Source organism: Sardina pilchardus, chromosome 4 (assembly GCF_963854185.1).
Source record: "Sardina pilchardus chromosome 4, fSarPil1.1, whole genome shotgun sequence".
Classification (NCBI taxonomy): domain Eukaryota; kingdom Metazoa; phylum Chordata; class Actinopteri; order Clupeiformes; family Clupeidae; genus Sardina; species Sardina pilchardus.
This window is the reverse complement of record NC_084997.1, coordinates 23,914,728-23,934,580: the sequence shown is the minus strand read 5'-3', so window position 1 is coordinate 23,934,580 and position 19,853 is coordinate 23,914,728. Positions and strand designations below refer to the sequence as shown.

The 19,853-nt window shown below is 39.9% G+C and overlaps 2 protein-coding genes across 2 annotated transcripts; one reads left to right on the top strand and one right to left on the bottom strand.

Moving 5' to 3' along the window:
- Positions 1 to 895: 895 nt before the first annotated feature.
- On the bottom strand, positions 896 to 6,032 carry acmsd (aminocarboxymuconate semialdehyde decarboxylase). The gene is made up of 10 exons (XM_062534721.1): positions 5,919 to 6,032; positions 4,995 to 5,039; positions 4,731 to 4,827; positions 4,592 to 4,641; positions 3,872 to 4,108; positions 3,463 to 3,556; positions 3,130 to 3,225; positions 2,782 to 2,954; positions 2,032 to 2,130; positions 896 to 1,924 (listed from the first exon to the last, which is right to left on the bottom strand). Exons 1-10 carry the CDS (start codon positions 5,973 to 5,975, stop codon positions 1,862 to 1,864), a joined length of 1,011 nt encoding a protein of 336 aa, XP_062390705.1. The 5' UTR covers positions 5,976 to 6,032; the 3' UTR covers positions 896 to 1,861.
- A 249-nt stretch (positions 6,033 to 6,281) lies between these two features.
- On the top strand, positions 6,282 to 19,003 carry LOC134077830 (transmembrane protein 163a-like). The gene is made up of 8 exons (XM_062533471.1): positions 6,282 to 6,971; positions 10,462 to 10,581; positions 15,167 to 15,210; positions 15,826 to 15,917; positions 16,090 to 16,186; positions 16,453 to 16,564; positions 16,944 to 17,085; positions 17,414 to 19,003. Exons 1-8 carry the CDS (start codon positions 6,800 to 6,802, stop codon positions 17,472 to 17,474), a joined length of 840 nt encoding a protein of 279 aa, XP_062389455.1. The 5' UTR covers positions 6,282 to 6,799; the 3' UTR covers positions 17,475 to 19,003.
- The last annotated feature ends 850 nt before the right edge of the window (positions 19,004 to 19,853 follow it).

Sequence of the window (19,853 nt, the reverse complement as noted above, 5' to 3'; positions counted from 1 at the left end):
GTAGTAATACATGCTTAATTAAATCAGTGAAATGACCAAATCACAGTTGTAAAAGTGTAGAGTGCAGTGGTGTCGTTAGCTGTAGTGGATATACTGTGATGTAGTAGCTAGTTGTAGTGGGTATACTGATAAACCCCAAATGTTAGTACGTATCCTTGAGTGTACTGAGATTGTGATGGTTATTAAGTGGGTACACTGCATAGTCCTGTGTATCACATAAACTGCAAAACTGGTAGAGGGCTCTATTGAATAATCAAAACAGAGCAAAAACTCTTCCGTTTCAAATTCAGTGTACACGATGATAATGAATTAAAATAAGTAATATTTATCCTGTGGTCTTGGTGAGAAAAAAAGCCCCTCTATCAAAAACACTTATTATGTTTCATGACCATTATTATGCTAAAAATCATGATCAGGCTCAATCCACAACTGTACAAACACCCAAGTAATTTCAGTGCGAGAGTCTTTTTACTGCTTCATCAGCCTAGAATGGCATCTTATGCTCTCCCTTCCCAATAGAGTTCATTTAGGCCTCAGCACTGTTGAGCCTCTCAACATAACGATTTGGTTGGTTGGTTGAAATGAGTAGTGGATAAGCAACATGAATGGATGAACAGGTATGAGTTAAATATATGAAGCTATTCTACGATTACTTGATGTACTGTTTGGACTCCTGTGTCCTTCTTTAGGCAATGTCCTGTGTGAAGGCAAATACTAGAGAATTATACCCCCTGTTTCCAGCATCTTATTTCCCATTAAAACACATGCAAATATAACCCCATACTGTAAGCAAAGCTAAAAACAAATCATTATTTTAAATAGGCCAGATGAATTGAATAGGCATGTAGTCATTTTGTTTATTTCACTCAAAAGACTAGACAGGGATATGCAGGCCTCATTCTTAATAAGGTTTTATTTCATCAGTTTTGCCCCAACAACTTGGTATTGTGCATGTCACTTGTGAGAGGTATTGCCTGCCTGGTAAATTGCATTCAATATTGCTGATATTCTTGAAGGTGAAGGTGACAATGGCTTTTGCAAACTAGCACATGGCTCATGTTTTCTTTCAAGTTATGAGAGTCCCAAAGTGCCCAAATCTCCTCTTAACTTGCCATACATAATTAAACAACCAAAGAAAAAATGTTAAAGAAATGTTAAAAAAATGAAACACCTGACCAGTCAATGTTTATCACTGACAATGTGTCCAAGATGTATCACAGAAATAGACCTGAGAGGTTGAGAGGAACACCACACACACAAACAAGGAGGGAATCCCTGACAGTTCTGAGGATCAATGTGTTCCAGTGCGATGTAGTGAAAACATTGTAAATATCTTGCATTAGATGATAGAAAGAGAAGGGTATACATGAAGAGAAAAGGGAAGGACCTGTCTGTGCTGATTACGAAAAGTTCATGGTATAGCTCACTATATCTGTTCTGTAATGCTTATCTATGGTGCAAAAGTTGTCCATTGCCGTACAACATGTTATCTGCATGTTTTGTTTAAATTAATCAGAAAATTAGCATTTCCCTCTCCATTTCTATGTTTTCTTTTGGACAAATCATAGAGGGGATGGTTTTTTTTTTTTTAATTATTATTGTGACCACTGCCATTTCTAGCAAAACTGACACGTTAGTCATTAACATGTTCCCTGCCCATTGTTTTCCTTAGGACAAAGCAGAGAGAAGATGTTTTTTTTTATGGCAACTACTGTATGTTATATCTTGCACAGTAGGCCAAGGACATGTTCACACACTCTAGTAGCAGCAGACACACAGACTAATAAATATGTCACTGTAAACCTTCCTTTTTGTCCTTATTGAAGACTCCTCTCTAGGTAATGCTTGAGTCAAGACAAATTTATTCAAACTGTTGTCGCTTAAGGCCTAAGAACTCTAGAGCATTGTCTGCAAGTAGCCTCTCCTGAAAGAGAATAAAAACAAATTACAAATATTTTACCTACTGTAGCAACAACAGTGAAATGTATGACATAATCCACCGATCATTTCAAACAGATGCATCTGATTTACCTTCAATGCATGATCAAAGTCTTCCATGGACTCTATCAGTGATCCAGGCTCCAGCTCTCCCAGCGGAAATGGATAGTCCGTTCCTAGCATAACTTTATCCTGGTGAGTACAGACCGTACACCATAAAATGAAATAGGTGATTCAATGACAATACTTACAACGTGCTGCAACAATATTAAATGCATATCTGTGTTGTCTGATTGAGTTTGATGGAAAATGGATGGAAAAAAACCCTCAACACTCTAAACTCTCAACAGTTTGTTTTTTTCTAACTGTGAACCCCTACTTCAGTAACTCCAAAGCGAGGATACATTATTTTCGATGATATGATCTATTGCTGCCTACCTTTTTTTACATTTTTTTATCATAATGTAGCCTATTGTATATTGTCACCATATTTTTGATGGCGCTGGAAACCACAGCCACCAATATTTTACTATAAGTTAGACCAATTTGTTTTACAGTATATCAAAACAGTAAAAAATTTAAGGAATGTACTGTATGCTTTCTTGATTTACGGAATTTCTACTATGCCGATTCACTATTTTAGAATTTATGGATGTGTAAGCCACACACTTTCTTGTTGTCCTCGTTGCTTTGAAATTTTACTTTTCTCCAAGTTGGTTGCTATGCGACAATGTCAGTACGAATCAACAAAGTTCTACTCTCAGGAATCTAATCCTGTATGTAATCAATGCAGAAATATAAAATCTACCATGAAGGGTTTATTTTATCATTAATTTAGCGCACCTTTCCAATCACATCGAGAAGTAACCTCAGAGCAAGGGGGTCGTGAACGAGTGAGTCTGTGTAGAAGGAGCCCAAGTATTTCCGTGGACTGATTTTGTTGTCCACAGCACATAAATCAGGTCGCACTTGAAATCCATGTTCTATTCGACCAACTGTGTATGGAAATGACCCACCTAAAAAATGCACAATATTTTCATTAGCAAACGTGCATATACATACAATGTATATCACAATATTTACAATACTTTATTGTAGTCATTGGACATTTGGATTTTCAATTGTCAATAATATGTTTCGTCCCTGGCCTTCACTGGGCCATTCTGAAGTTCCCCATACAGCTGTTTTTACCTCCATGAGCAAAGCAAACTTTCAGTTTGGGAAATCTCTCAAAAATCCCACCGAATATCATGGAGCATATGGCCATAGATGTCTCGGATGGCATTCCTGTTGAAAAATTTTTGGTAGGTGACGTATTCTCACACACACTGCATAGGTATGCACATTAGTATCTGGCTTGCATTTGCCAGAGGAAATAACCCATGTCTGACTCATCATGGGTCAAATGTGCAAAAGGACAAGTAGTAGCTGACCGTGATATCAAGGTGCGGATTTGATACATCAATCTTGTCTTATACAGTCAGAATTTAGATCGACCATGATGTTAGATGAGGCATTACTCACCAACCAACCAAGGGAGCCAATATTTAGCCATTCTTCCATCTACTTGCATGTCCCAAGGATGCACAAACAAAGAGCAGTTGAGCTTCTCTGCAGCCTGATGGACAAGATGGATAAATCATGTTTTGTTTCATAATGCATTTGTTTTGGATACTTGTAGGGTAATATTGTTCTCCTTAGCAATGCAGACTAGTCTTAGGAGTAATGAAGTAACTGAAAAACAAATAAGGAGAAATTATTTGAACCTCAATATGTAAACATGGAAATGCACAGAGTGTGTAAATGAATGTAACAACGGCGGTCGTGAGTGACTAAATGACTGCAATCTGTGATACTTTTTCCTCATGAGTTGCCAATTAAGAAATGTAGATGTGAACCATCATGATGTAGGCAATAGTAGTCTTCAACTCACTTCATAGATGGGATATAACTCAGGGGCATTGAGGTCCCAGTTGTTGATATGAGAGCCGATTTGAACCCCAGGAAAGCCCAGATCCTTCACACAGCGGGTCATCTCCAGCACAGCCAGGTCGGGGGCCTGCATAGGGAGAGTGCCCAGACCAACGAAGCGCTTTGGATAGCGTTGCACAGTGGTCGCCAAGTCATCATTCAGGATGCCGCATAGGTCCAAGGTGTCATGGGGTTTAGCCTGTGAGTAAACAAAAAAAGAAAGAAATTGTATACAATGTAGTTGTATGAAGAAGTTAGTGCTGTTCCACGTTTCAGTAGATTTTAAAAACTGACAATGTGGGCCTCAGCTGTGGCGCAACTGGCTGGGGCACCTGCACCACATGCCGGCGTCTGGGGTTCGACTCTTGCCCCGTGGTCCTTTCCGGATTCCACCCTGACTCTCTCTCCCGCTCACTTCCTGTCACTCTCCACTGTCCTATCTCATTAAAGGCATAACCCCCCCCCCCCACGCCCCCCCCCCTAACCCTAACCCAAAAAAAACACCAACAAAGGGTCAAATCTGTCTCCATCTACAGCACTGTCTTAACGGAGAGACTACCACAGGAGCCAGTGCCCCGGGAGTCACTGTAAAGAATGCTATTTTGAAAGCGGTCACAATTCCGTAAATATTCACATTTCACAAGTTTAGTAAGCAGGAAATGGGAAAAGAAAATAAGTTTACCCAGTAATTAAACATTACAGGAACGGTGGAGAGAGCCTGCACAGTCACCCCTGTGGAAAAAAAAAACACAACAAAACATTCACTAAATTAGGCCTTACACAATTCTTAAATGTTTTTGTTTCTTTTTGCACAACATTACCTGATTTATCCATGTCCCGAATGCGAGCTTCTGCATCCCAACAATTCTCTTGAATCACTCGAAACAATTTTCCATCCTTCATCATTTGGGCCTCCCCCTGCAACCCCAAATGTCACAGACACTGGTTTAAAAGTTCCTTGCTAACATAGGCCACAGGCAAACAGAGTTGGAGCCATTTCAAGTTTGATTATTGCTGCTTCTGATTATTAGTGCTTTTGAAGTCATCAAATCAAATTTACACACACGGCAGAGACAGTGACTTACTTTGCAGTGGTGATGAAGTTGGATGAACCCATCGTAGCCATACCTCTGAAGAACACAGAAAGAAAAGATGTGAACATGAAATGATCTTCATCCAACAGTCTATTTGGAAGGAGGCAGGAAAACAACAGTTAAGAGAGTAACGTGATTTAATTTTGCGGACGGGAATTTCGACCAATTTTAAGGATGGAACTGTATCCTCATAATGTCAGATGGCCAGAAGAAACTATAGAAACTTGTTCTGTATGGTAGGCCTGGCCTTGACATGTGAAATAGCAGTGGGCCTATCAACAAACCTATAACACAACACCTGGGGTAGTTTGGCACAATGCATAACCTAACTGTCAGTCACAATGCAGTCCTTTACACCTGTCATTAAAAACAATTGTCTCCAATCCTATGTGAATTTAAGTAGGTAGACTGAGCACACGTGCAACTCATACGTACCGGCTTTGGACATAGTTCAAGTTGCCAGGTTAATATTCAACAAAGAAACAAAAATGAACTCTGACCACACCTTCCTTTAGTGCAATGTAGCCTACACTAATAACAACAGCTTCATGACAAGTGTCTTGATAATATGGAGCTGGGAAGTTATAATGACTACAATATAACGCCAATATTAGATTAGACAAGAATCACTTCTGCGTCATGAAGCTGTTGGGACCTCAGGTGCCAGAGCACCACCTGCACTTCGCTCTCTGTACAGTACGTGCTTGATGGTCACATCGTTAATACTATTACGCCTTTCAGTAGCATACACAAATGCATATGCACAATAGTTAAGTTAACAGAAAAACAAATGCTAGTAAAAAAAAAACAGGAGACTTTGACAGAAAATACGTGCGTAAAATTCAACAGACTTTTGACGCCTATGGAAACTAGGCTACTTCTAAAGGTTTATGCAGCACGCTCAGATTTCCCTACCTCTTTGAGATTTGGCCAATCTTTTGGTAAAATGTGATTATGAATATCGATCTTCATTTCACAGAGACTCTGTGGACTGTTCTCCCGGTGTGTCTCCGTTACATTTCATAGGTTTACTCCTCCTTCTTGACCCTACCCACCTACGCGACCCAATGAAAATGAGGGCGGGAAACAAGCTAGACTTTGAACCTACATAGACCTACCTGTAAAATCAATATAGTAGTCCTAAATAATTTCAGGGTAGTGGTAGGCCTATGTTTATCTTAGGCTTACGAGCGCTAAATATGTCCTCTCCAAAAACTGCTGTGGAAAAAGATCACGCCTAAAGATATTGGTCTTAGAAGTGCAAATCATATTGCATATTGTAGTAGCCTACTCATTCATACATTCCTGCATATGCACACTGCATATGATAGGCTAAACCTGGTGTGAAATTCCATGGTCGTTGAAAATTGAGTTGACTCTGAAGACATTTCCAGTATGCAGGTTATGCCATCTTGTGGACGCATTAAGTAATGTGGACGTATGGAGATCAGTTTTATTGCCTGTTATAGCATAAGTTAGTTGGCCTATTGAGATAAGATTTATTATGACGAATACACGATTGTTTGGGGGAGAGGCTTACTTTACTGGCCAAATAGCCTACATTAGCATACACACATGTGGACTCAGCCCATCCCAGCTGGTAGGCTAACCCCGTTGCGTTAATGGTTTGTATAGGCGAACTAATCCGATTGCTGCAGTTAATGGGTCTTGTTTGCGAGCTCGTGAGAGGGGAAGGGTCTGCCGTTTGCTGATTCAATGAGCATTCCAACTTCAAATTGTTTTAGTTTCTGTTACTCCCATGTGTAGGCTACGTAAAACAAATTTAGCGTTGAAAGATGACGGACTCTGTTGCTCCAGAGTCCTATAATAGCCCAAACTCTACGATGGGTTCCACAACCGTGATGAACGGACGGACTTCTCCTCCAAGTCACAACCTGCCCCGGTCGACTTCATCTGATATGGATGGAGACCACGAGATGAAAGTTAGAGAGGGCGTAGAGGGCCAAGGTAGGTTATCTGTATTCGTTACTAATCAAGGCAACTTGTAACCTGTTATAAGTCGCATCTTGAGCTGCCAAATAGAGCTGATGATTAAACTAGCTGAGTTTAATATAGGCCTATAGATTAACACAGCCAAAAGTGGACACGTTCTTATACGGACAAACTTATTGAAAATAAATAAATAAATAAAACTAATAAGAATCAAGTTACATGAATGAGATGAGATGATCACAAATTGTTTAGAAGAAATGAACACGTAAACAACAGGCTGACTAGACTTCGCATCTACGATTATTGTCTACGTCTAATTTCAGGAATATTTGACGTGATATAATTTCTTACAATAACATAACGTTCCCATCAGCGCAGGTAAAGCAATGTGAGCATATGTGTAGTGGAAGCCATACTTTCACAGCTTTTATGTTCTCAGTCTCTCAAAACGTAAGGTGCTTGAGAGTAAACACATCAACATAAATAGTTTGGATTATAATTGTGTTCCCATTTCTCGTCCGCGTTTGGAAGTTATTGTAAATCATCTATAGTCAGTGTCAGGCTTTAATCTTTATTCTACAGGTTAAGTGTAGCCACATTCCAGTTCTGATACCACAGTTATTCCATAAAATACTACCAATGTGCATGCCAATAGCAATAAACATCCTTGGTCTCAAATATATGCCCTAGCCATAATGAGCAGTGCAATGTGATGATGGATTGGAAAATGTAACTTTGGCACCAGCATTGGCAACATATATAGGCCTATTTTTTCAAAAGTCGTAATCATAATTTAGATCAGTGGAATGACAGCTTTGGAGTAACACTTGGTCTTATTAGTATGGTATTACAATTCATAAGTATTGCAGCTTTTCACTTTGCCATTATCCTCAAGCTGGATTACTGTTGAGTCATGAGAGTTGTAATTACTTGAAAGAAAAATATCAGCCATTGTGAACAGACATGGGGATAAAAAAAGGTTTTCACACAGTTCACAGAGTTTTCACACAGTAAGTAATGCCATTGCGCTTGCCAGTTGTTCTTCTGATAGCCTTAGTCTCAGATCTCAGATATTCATGTGGAAGTTTGTGTGTGTGTGTGTGTGTGTGTGTGTGTGTGTGTGTGTGTGTGTGTGTGTGTGTGTATGTATTGGGGGGTATGGATTCTGAGAAAAAAATCTTGGTTACTGAGGCAGTGATCTTATACAGCTTTCAATATTCACACATCACATGAGTATGCTCTATGTGTTTTCATGTGCCTGTGATTGCATTAGCAGGGTTTGTGCATGTGCATGTGATCGTATGTATGTTTGCCTGTCTGTCTGTATGTAACTGACAGAATTTCAAAATGTGGTGAACGTGTGTATTTTGGTGTTTGTTCAGTTGGTTCGTTTTTTAGTGTGCTGCTTTGCATTGCGCACTATGGCCAGGTGTGTGTGTGTGTGTGTGTGTGTGTGTGTGTGTGTGTGTGTGTGTGTGTTTGTGTGTGTGTGTGTGTGTGTGTGTGTGTGTGTGTGTGTGTGTGTGTGTGTGTGTGTGTGTGTGTGTGTGTGTGTGTGCAGTGCCTGATTCTTTGCATAGACTTTTTCTGTGTTCAGACTAAAGGGTTTTAGTGCTGTGGCTGCACATCATGTTCTCAGTTGTAACTGAAAGTATGGATCATGTGAGCGGGCCCCATTCCCTCGTACTCTCCGCTGCCTCCACCATAATCACACTGACCTGATATTGACTCAACACACTCCTTCACTGCAGGGAACATGTGAACATGTGACTGTCTTCACAAATCTCTGAAGACTGTATTAGAGGGAGGGAGGGAGGAAGGGAGAGAGAGAGAGAGAGAGAGAGAGAGTCCTATTGCAGACGTTTTTCCCTCCTATATAGTGATGGTAGTTTTAGTTGTAATATCCTGAGGTCTTGGGTTCTGTAAAATAGGCTTGTGAATGGTGGGATCATGGAGGGTATGAATGACTACTACGTCTCTATGAGGGCATGGATGCATGCTACCTCTCTATGAGGGCATGGATGCATGCTACGTCTCTATGAGGGCATGGATGCATGGCTACATCTCTATGAGGGCATGGATGCATGCTACGTCTCTATGAGGGCATGGATGCATGCTACATCTCTATGAGGGCATGAATAACTACTACGTCTCTATGAGGGCATGGATGCATGCTACATCTCTATGAGGGCATGAATAACTACTACGTCTCTATGAGGGCATGGATGCATGCTACATCTCTATGAGGGCATGGATGCATGGCTACCTCTCTATGAGGGCATGGATGCATGCTACGTCTCTATGAGGGCATGGATGCATGCTACATCTCTATGGGGGCATGGATGCATGCTACATCTCTATGAGGGCATGCTACTGTCTCTATGAGCTGCTGGTGGCATTTGGCACAACCAGTGTGAGGATTCTCTGGTCTCTGTTTCAAAGGTTGAGTGCACAGTGAATGATTTCTAAGTGTTGCCATAGCTATCACCATTGTTTAGCCCTTAAGTAAGGGTGACCCGATCTGGAAAAAATCACAGTGACCCAAAATTCAAAATTGAGATTATGGTATCAATGGACAGAGCTTTAAAACAATATTTTGGTTGAAGTCATATCTTGAGTTGTTCGCCGACTTGAAAAATACATTTGTTTAACTTTACTTACATTTCTGTCTTGGTTATGAAACTTGGAACGTCTTTCATATAACACAAAAAAGACACATTTATATTTTCAATATTTTTTGAAGTACTGTAATCGGCCTGTATCTCAAAATTAAAATGTGCGACTTGTGATTCATTTTGTCTGATCGGGTCACAGGGGAGTTTTGAACATTGTAACATAAAAAATCTGCTCTGCAACAGTGTAAGGTTCTAACATTCCATGTTGAAGTCAATGAACCCATATAGGCTATTCCTTAGAATGTTCAATTTCCAAAATTCCTGTCATGTCGGCATGAAGGCACCATCTTAAGGGTTAAGGCCTTGGATTTGATAGATTAACATTGCAATACCAAATCATGTTGTGACTGCAGCCACTTGTTGTGACTTCTGGAAGGAGTCGATTATCAAAGAATTTGTCAGTTTGAAAGATATCACCCCTAAATTAGGACCTGTCATGAATCTTGGTCCTTTGTTTATTCCTATGGCGATGTGTGGCTACAGATATTCTTTGAAATGAGAGTATTTCATAATAGTATGTACAATTTAATTAACTAATGGAACATTTAGCAGAAATGCAATCCTTATGTCAATTCAGTATAAACGACACTACTCATGAAACTTTGTCTAGACGTTTATTGAGATCCTCATGAATAAAAAATGCCTAACATCATTGGGATTCATGTAATCTCAAAAGCAGTTCCCTTCAAAAATCTCCATCTTCTGACTAAATGTCACATGTGGTTATATTTTACTGTCTGCTGGTTGTTAAACTACAACCCATGACTTTTCCCCTCAGTAATGTGGAGTAATGTGGAAACCTCACTGGAAATGCTCTCTTCTCCACACAGATTTGCTGGAGAGCAGCTTGAGACTGAAACCTTATGAAGCTCAGAGGTACCGCAAGAGAGCATTGTGGGTGTCGTGGATTTCCATCATAATTACACTCATCCTGGCTGTTGCGGCCTTCAGTGAGTATTGTGTTTCCTTGCATAATCTTTACACTCAACTATTCATCCAAAATCATATCATACTATAATCCAGTCCTATTTACAGTATATCCTACACATGGCTATTTCATCATTTGAATGAATGATTATGCATACCAGTATTTTATGATGAGGTAATTGAAGACAGACCATCATCTTATTACCAAGCAAATAGGTCTTAATTTCGAAGGACAGTTAGTAAGATGTCTTTCTGTTGTATTAGCACAATCTCTGCCTGGTATGAGCAGCGATCTGATTCGTGTTCTGTGGATAACAATCCTCTGTGCAGGAGTCAGAGGCTTCTCCTGAATGCAGCATACACACTATTTTATGCCCCCTCCACACACACACACACACACACACACACACACACACACACACACAAAACACACCCACCCACCCACACACCCACACGCACACACACACACACACACACACACACACACACACACACACACACACACACACACACACACACACACACACACACACACACACACACACACACACACACACACACACACACACACGTGTAATGAGATACCTCTCGCCACTTTCCATACCATTGTCTCATCGAACACTGAGGCATTGCATAGGCCTACTGATTGCCAGTGTCTGCTACACGCAAGTAAAAACAAAATCACTGAGTCATCCAACTGCTGCGTTAAGCTTGTGACTGTCCCTCAGCTGAGTCCTCGGCGGAGATCGTAAACACTGGACGCTGTTGTTTTCCTCCTCCGCTCTATCAGCTCCAGAAAGATTCTCCGCCTCACGGTGCCAGCAGCGCACAGAAAGACACATCATATGATGCACTAATATCTGGGCTGGTGCTACGGTCAAAGAATTGATTCTTTTATAGTCGGGGAAAATGGCTAAAGGGGGGGGGGGGAATCCTGGCATTCTTAATTTGTGTAAATAAATAAAATCCCAAATAGTTTTGAGTCAGTGTGTCTCGTAGAGTGTCTTATTATGGCCTTATCTGACAGCACAAAGAGCTGCTGCTGCTGCTGGACAATGTGCGGAGCAGACAGAATGTGGAATTTAGAATACACAGTTTAGTCAGTGACACAGCTAATGAGACGGGATTTTCTGCCTCACTGCTAACTTGGCATCTGTCCATACCAGGAGAAGCGTGTCTAATGAAAGATTCACAGCTGAATCTATGATTCGACCTCCAACTGTTGTCACAATATTCCTAAGAGTGTGATATCTGTTTGACAAACAGCAATAGTGCCAGCTAAGACCATGTAGCCTACTGTTTGTAAGTACATTGTAATGAACCACTCATGTACTTATACTATGATTTAGAAACATTATTCAGGGAAGTATCCTACCTTAAAACTGAATGAAGTAGGATATTCTCAAAAGTAATAATGAAGTTTGAGCGCAATAAAGAATGCGGGGAAGAGGGAGAACGGAAGGGGAAGAAATATGTTTGTAACACCCTCATCCCTCATGAAAGAATGATGTGCAATAGCGCACTCTGCTGTTCAAATGGTGTAATGGAAGTCCAGAAGAGGCATGCTTTATAGACAGAGCAATATCTGAGAAGGTAAAACTGGGGGAAATAATGTAATGCTATCTGCATTTGGAGGATGCATATGTCCATAGATGAGACCCGTTTCTCTTACTTATCACAGCAGACCAGTCAATATGCATCAATAAGCATGATTCAACTTCCTATTCTCCTGTGCTAGCAACACTGATATTTCCCCTTTCCCCTCTGCAACTCAGAGGGAATTGCAGTCATTGACTCGACAGTTAATTACACGACAAGAGGGTAGACAATAGAGGATAATAATAGTAGGCATTTAGATGAGCAAAGTCGACTATTTTCTGCAGCGCCTCTGACAGTTTAAACATACCCACTCTCTCTATCAGACACGGCCCACAGAAGCTGTCTGCTACCCCAGCTGGTTTATGGAGGCGTTCTGGTGACATAGAGAGCAACATAGTGATCTGCTTTCTAATATCTTCTTCAGTGCAACATGGTTATTCATGCAGTGTTGTCATGCCTATCACAATTGTCTCAGAACACTTTATGATTTATTGTAAAATTGTAAAGGAAGCTTTTAAACTACCATAATTTTCCAACTATTAGCCACAGCTTATACATTGATTTAGCAAAATTTCTTCAGCTATGAGGTTAAAACACGGGGGCAGTTAATATGGTATTAATATGATTTTGTTTCTTGCATAAAACACTGTCCTGCAGCTTATACACAATGCGCAGGAATTTACTATACTAATGCAAACTATCTTACACTGTGCTTATTGGCGTTACTGTCATATACTGTCATATACTGCCATACAATTGTCACTAACTTTTACAACGACAAATTACCTGTAAACTGACTCATTCCCATTACCCAATCTTGATCCTAATCCTCAAACCCCAGCCCTACCTCAACTGCAAACAGCACCTTAAACCAACCATAAGACTAAATGTTAACATGCCACATCCCTTACTGTCAGCAAAGTGTTGACACATGACAGCAAAATGTCCCACTCAAATTAAGTTTGACTAATTATGTGTAGCAATGGTTACTTCGGCTATGCTGGGATAGGAATCAAAAGTATTCCATAGTTAGTGAAACCTTACACTCAAGGAGCAAGGTAGTAAAGATTGGGTTATGCCCAGAGTTTTTGTTTTAGTTTTTAGTTTTCCCCCCCACCTTTTTTGTTTCCACAAAAGTTTCCCTGCTCTGTCACTGCAGTATATTACCTACAGGATATTGCCGAGTATGTTCTGCTCTGATTCCCAGTGCCAAATACATTTGAAAAATGGATAGATTAATTGAATGTACTTCACAATGTGGAGAGAAAAACTCCTGTACAGGTCTGGTCATGTCGTGTTTGGTCAGCTTATATTTGTGCACACTAAATGTAAAAGCATGGACTACAGTGTATATCATAGGAAAACATCTTTGGTCAAATGTGTTTTGCAGAGTCATTAGTGTGTAACTGACACACACAATCCGATTGCCCTCAGTGCTGCAACTTACTGTGGTTTTCTCAAATTATCCTTCTCGAGCTCTGCTGGGAAGTCATTTGGGAGTCATTCACCCTAATTTGGGAGCACAGTAACAGCAGGCAATTAACACAGAGAGGAAATTCGTCAACATCTTCAGCAGCTGCCTCAAGGCAGTGATGGAATCGTACTGTGAGCCAATGTATTATCATTCAGGTCTCCTATTCGCCGCTTTTTGTGGAAGAGGTTGTTGTTGTTGTGTATACTGAGAAAACGGTGGCTTGGTTGAGTATGTCTGATTTGAGGAAAGTACATGCATATTTTTAGTTTTCTTTATAAATGATGTACGTAGCTAAACAGGAAATTAGAAGTTGGTTGTAGAGACTTGAGTGATATGTCTTATAAGTGCCTCAGTGTGGTAAGTTAGTAGTCACTGGCCATGGATGTCTTGCTCCTAAAAACATTGGAACATTGGCTGTGTTGACCATGTGCTGTGTTTCTTGATCCTCTCCTTGTGATCTACCCCCCCCAACCCCCCCCACCCCCACCCCACCCCCACCCCAGTGACCCCACCCCACCCCACTCCCATCTTGTTCTGTGTTCTTATGGATTTCACTCTGGAATGTAGACAGTCCTGGGCTTAAAATAGCCCGAATGGTGTACAATGGTCTCTCCTAGAAGGGTCTAGATTTATTTATCATAGTTTATTCCCACAGGATGAAGAAATATGATATACTGTAGTTTATCTTTCTGGGCTCTATTTTATCAAGGATTTGGATGTGACCACATTTCATTGTATATTACTGCACTACCAGGATTTGATATATAAGTTATTAGTTGCTGCAGAGAGGGCTTCACAGCATGCCTAACACTGCCTCTTAGTTGTTCTAAAACCACTGGATCAAATATCCTTGATTACTAAAAGCTCCATTTTAACCCTCTCAGAATGGAGCCTACCGCCTCTTGGGGCTTAATTGTTGAAACGAGTCTCTGTGTTCCTACAGCAGTCCATTCTAGCCCATACCACACCATTCCAGCTCGTCCACAGCTTACATCTGTAGTAAAGTGTTAATGTTCAGGTGGTGTGATAATCCCAGGAGTACCCGTAATTTCCCGACTATTAGCCACGGCTTATACATTGTACATGATTTTGCAACATTTCCTCAGATATGAGGTTAATACAGGGGGCAAGTTAATATGGTGTTAATATGGTTTTGTTTCTTTTAACTTTCATTAAACACTGTCCTGCGGCTTATACACAATGCGGCTTATATGCGGGAAATTACTGTACTGACTAGACCTGGGGTTCAGACCTCGGGATTACATGTCGAATGCTTTTCAATGAGGGGATATCGAGTATTGCATCAAACTGAGATTAGCTAAAATTAGCTCTGATGCAGCTTTGCGCAGCTCAGAGGCATATGAGACATGTGCTACTGCCAAGGTTCAATGGATATGATGGTTAGGCCGGTATGAATTACATCTATGGATATTTTGTAGTTATCAGAGTATTATTTAACTGTTTTATAGCAATATAGAATATATTGAGAGTTTCATGCTTTCATGTTCTCATGCATATCTTTTCTTCCCCTCTAGCTGTTTCTATTATGAAAAACAGTGTGTCAGCCTTTGGATTTGGTGTAAGTTTCATTTACTGTTACTAATTAGTTCATTAATATTGTTCACAAGAAAGAGTGATTGTTTAGATTGAGCAGTTTTCTTTATGGTACACTTTACAATCATATCTGATGAGTGGTGAGAACTATGATTAAAACATAAATTACACCATAACCTGATGTCAAGTGTTTGCAGATGTGTTGGTTTCCTCCTTAGATTAAAAAATTAGTTTGAATGGTTGATAATGCCAAGGCCATGGCATGGACATTTACAGCAAATATACTTTAGTTTGACTTAAGCTTTATCAACCGTCTCTGTTTATAGCATTCCTGGTGATTCTAATGACAGTAAGGACAGTGTAGCTATTTTAGAAGGACGACTCCTTCCAGAATTAAGCCATGCTGCATCTTTCCCCTCTTGGAGACAGCAGTGTTTTAGGGATGGGAGGAGTGACGCTTTGCAATAATATCTAAGACACTTTCCAGAACAGTCATCAGTGTAGTTAAACTGGAATCTTGCTTTAACTCACTGAAAGGAAGACTATTCAGAGCTGTTACTATGAGGAATGAGGCAACTGTGCAATTTTCTTGTTGGGTTTTCATGTTGCAATCTATTCTCTGTGTCTTTTGTCTTATCAGTTTGATGCCACATTAGATGTACTGTCCTCAATTATTGTGTTGTGGCGCTATAACAATGCAGCCGCCGTGCACTCCGCCTACAGAGAATACATGCAAGTACCCAGTCCTCTCTCTAGTCTCTATCTCTTTCTCTTTCATGCCCTTTCTCATGTCTCTAGCCCATTTCTTTCTCTTTTTATCTAATACTGTAATGTAAACACTTTTATGACAATGTATTAACAAACCAACTGTTTTTTTCTTTATATTTTTTTAATTACCATGTAGAGCGTGCTTGATCTTGGGAGTTGTGTTCATCCTGTCCTCCCTGTGCATTGTGGGAAAGGCTATCCATGACCTGGTAGCTCAGGTCTTGCCTGAAGTCGTGAGTATCAAGAGCCAACTCAAGGGGGGGGACCTTAATTCATAATACTTAATTAATAATGTATAGTGGCATAGCAGATACAGTATATACCAGTCCAAATTGGTATTAACACTTGTTGATGCCTGTACTGTAGATTCACCCCTAAGAGAGTAATCTGTTTTTGTGTTGTTCTCAGTTTTAATTTTATAAAAACAGACAATAATAATAAAAAAAAAACAATATACAACTTTAATACACCTCTCTCTTGCTGATTTTGCCTGATGTAGGATGACTTCCTTTTTATTGTGTCCGTTGTGAGTGGGGTGCTGTGTCTCGTCCTGGCTGTGCTGAAGTTCCTACTTGGGAAGGTTCTCACCAGCAGAGCACTCATCACTGATGGTACTGTATGTAGATGCAGGACCTCTCTTTCATTCATTCACTCTTTCATTCCTCAAAGCAACACTTTTTTATGATCAAATATGTTGCGCTTATTTACTTAAATTGTATACACAAATAGTTCTGGCTCTTTGGAATTATTGTAAAGAAATGGTGGTTTGGGTTAGAGTCTAGAACTCCTGGATGTTCTGCTAAAAATTCACTATAGCCTTAACTGCTTCCTTTCTGTCCAGCCTACTGTACACTGTAAGTGCCTTGAGGCAAAGCAGTTCTGTACTCTAGTTCTGTATAGTATATTTTTTTGTCTCATTTACTCTTAGAAAGCTGTATGCAAGTAAAGAAATGTTCACACTTATTCAATGTTTGTCGACGTTGCTTGCAGGATTTAACTCCTTCGTCGGGGGGATCATGGGGTTCTCTATACTAATCAGTGCGGAGGTCTTCAGATACCACGACAGCGTCTGGTTCCTGGATGGCACCATTGGAATCCTCATAGGACTCACCATCCTCGCCTATGGAATCAAGTAAATATTAACGCCACGAAAGTCACAGTCTCACAGTCTCATAGACTCAGACTCACAGTCAGTCCCAACACAAGACAGAAAAATATAAGTACACCAATGAGTTAAAAATCCTACATGGGGTAAGAGTGAAAAAAAATCAACAAAAGGATAAAGAGGTTGGCTCCACTCCACTGTTATGTGGTGGATGTACTGACATCATGTGTGAATACGATTGAATCACTGAAACCGTTAAAAATCATACTCACTGTTGTTTTGAATCAATTGTTTTTTCAAGGACAGTGATGAGTTATGTAAGATCTTTTTTCTCTCCTCTCTCCCTCTGCCACAGGCTAGTGATTGATATGGCTCCCAGGGTGAGGCAAACGGAGAGCTATGAGCGGTTCGAGTGAATGAGTCCCTGCCAGGCCGCAGAAGAATTATGGTCCTGCTCGCTTGTGCCATCCATTTCATCTTTTGGCCACACTAACTCTGCCTCTAACCATCTCCTTCTCTCCCTCTGCGTCTCATTTGATAAAACAGAGCCATTGTCTGTCCAGGCCTGTCAACGTCATTTTGGTTTCTTACTGGCCTCTGACCATAGTCATCGAGTAAGCTCTTTTTTTAGCCTGGAGGAGAGGAGATACAAAGAGTACTCTCTAACCAACAAAATCTGCTGTTACTTTTTCTACTGTTTAGCCAGTAGATGGCGCATGTTGGGCCATCAACCGCTACAACCTGTTCAGAGTGTCCTCGGAATATTCAGCGTAGGCCTATGCGTCACGGTGATATCAGGGTTCCTGTGCAACTGGTACTGTATGTGGACATCTGGGTGGTTGACCTTGATCAATGTTGAGGAGTGAACAGTGTCCAAATGACCCTGACCATGTCTTGGCATGCCACTAACAGCCCGTAATCATCTGGCCTTTCTGAAGATATGCACAATATTGTGTATCATTTTTAATGGTGTGAGTGTTATTGATACCTCTTAGATACGCACGAGGGAAGCTTGATTTTTTTTTTTCAGATGTTTTTTTTACTGATGTTAGATCACCTGCTGACAAAAACAATGGAGCTCATTCTTATACAATATTTATTGAAAGGTTTAGAAGAAGTTGTCAGTAGTCAAGTTTTGTCTGTGTTTCACCATTTTTTAGGTCAAGGAGAATGTTTACCAAAATGCTGATATACAGTGTGACACATTGTACATACAGTACTGTACAGCTTGACTTTATTCTCTTTTTGTCACTTGATGAACTGTCAATATCTGCTGAACCATCAATGCCTCCTTTTTGAGTAGAACAGGGGTTTGCAACCTTAGACACGTTGCACTCTGTGTAGACATTACTGTAATACATGCTACTATAATGGTCACTTCTTTTCACCTACTGTACACATGACTGAATAGACATTCCAATGCATCTCACATCCTTTTGACTGTACTCAAGTGAACCTATAGATTATAGGTTGACATATGAGATGTGTAGAATTCAAAACGGAGGCCTTCTCAAAAGATGCACATATTGTGTTATAGGTCATGACAGTGTTTTTGTGAGTTGTGAGTATTTAAATCAAGTCAAACATTTTGGGAAATATTTTTCTTTGAATGTATCATCAATGTGCATCTTGATATTTATGTACTTTACTTTCTGTTACATATTTATTTCACTTTACTTTTTCCTGGTGTGGAATTTTTCTTTGCTGAGAAAGTGCATTTATGCATTTTCTGAGAGTGTATTCAAAATGCATTTATGATGAAAATCCATAATTACAATTATTTACAGTATTGCTCTATTTTTGTTTACCCCATCATACATATGACTGCACCCATGTGCAAATGTACAGTGTACTGGACCAAATTTCAAATTGCATATTCAGTTTCAGTTGGAATGTTTTGACATTGGATCAACTTGAATGAATATATTTTGGTATGATCATTAAAAACAACATTTGTCCCAAAGTCTCATTTCATAATTCCAATTTATTTTTCCTATAATGCACTTCTATGACCCTGGACCTTCTAGGAGTGTCTTTAAATTCACACATTCGAGTATAGTAAACAATTAATACACATGGTTAAGATCACTTAGGCCTACACAATAGAAGCCATTGTAGAGCAGGGATCTTGTGAATGAGCTTTTTTAAAAAAAACAACAATAACAACAACAACAACAACAACAAAAAACCCTAAAGGAGCTAATAAATTGCATTGTTATAGCTTTATTACAAATGCTCCATAACAGTACCTCAGACATCTCCGCTCTCATTTGAAACAATAGATATATTTATTCAATCTGTGATGCATTAATTGCCATTGTCAACTCTGAAGTCGCACAACTCACAATAACATCAAAACCACACAATAGCAAGAAAATCCATACACATTGTTCTGCAATTGATGCCTCCCCAGTGACTGCTTTCTCAACAACTCTGAATTATTCTACCACTAGATGGCACTACGTGCAGCAGACTGATGATGGGCACAGTGATATCTAAGCCTGACTCCCTCTAATGCACCTCATGTTGCTTGTCATTGTGACACGCAAAGACATACAGTAAGTAAAGAAGACATACACAACACTTTTATACAATCCGAATTCCAAACAGATTGGGACGTTACGTGTAAAACATAAATAAAAACAGAATGCGATCATCTGCAAATCCCGTAGACCTACAGTATATTTAGCTGCAGAAGGACATAGACAGACGTTGACAATTTTCAAATGTTACTATTTTATGGAAAATATAAGCACATTTTGAATTTGATGCCAGTGAGTGACACATCTAAAAAA

Bases quoted from the DNA above. Each gene is read 5' to 3' on its own strand.
- LOC134077830 (XM_062533471.1), top strand. From the start codon at position 6,800: ATGACGGACTCTGTTGCTCCAGAGTCCTATAATAGCCCAAACTCTACG. The intron at 6,972-10,461 runs GTAGGTTATCTG...TTCTCCACACAG, and splicing joins AGAGGGCGTAGAGGGCCAAG to ATTTGCTGGAGAGCAGCTTG. The intron at 16,565-16,943 runs GTACTGTATGTA...CGTTGCTTGCAG, and splicing joins CAGAGCACTCATCACTGATG to GATTTAACTCCTTCGTCGGG.
- acmsd (XM_062534721.1), bottom strand. From the start codon at position 5,975: ATGAAGATCGATATTCATAATCACATTTTACCAAAAGATTGGCCAAAT. The intron at 4,642-4,730 runs GTAATGTTGTGC...TTTTTTCCACAG, and splicing joins TCGGGACATGGATAAATCAG to GGGTGACTGTGCAGGCTCTC. The intron at 1,925-2,031 runs GTAAATCAGATG...ATTCTCTTTCAG, and splicing joins ACTTTGATCATGCATTGAAG to GAGAGGCTACTTGCAGACAA.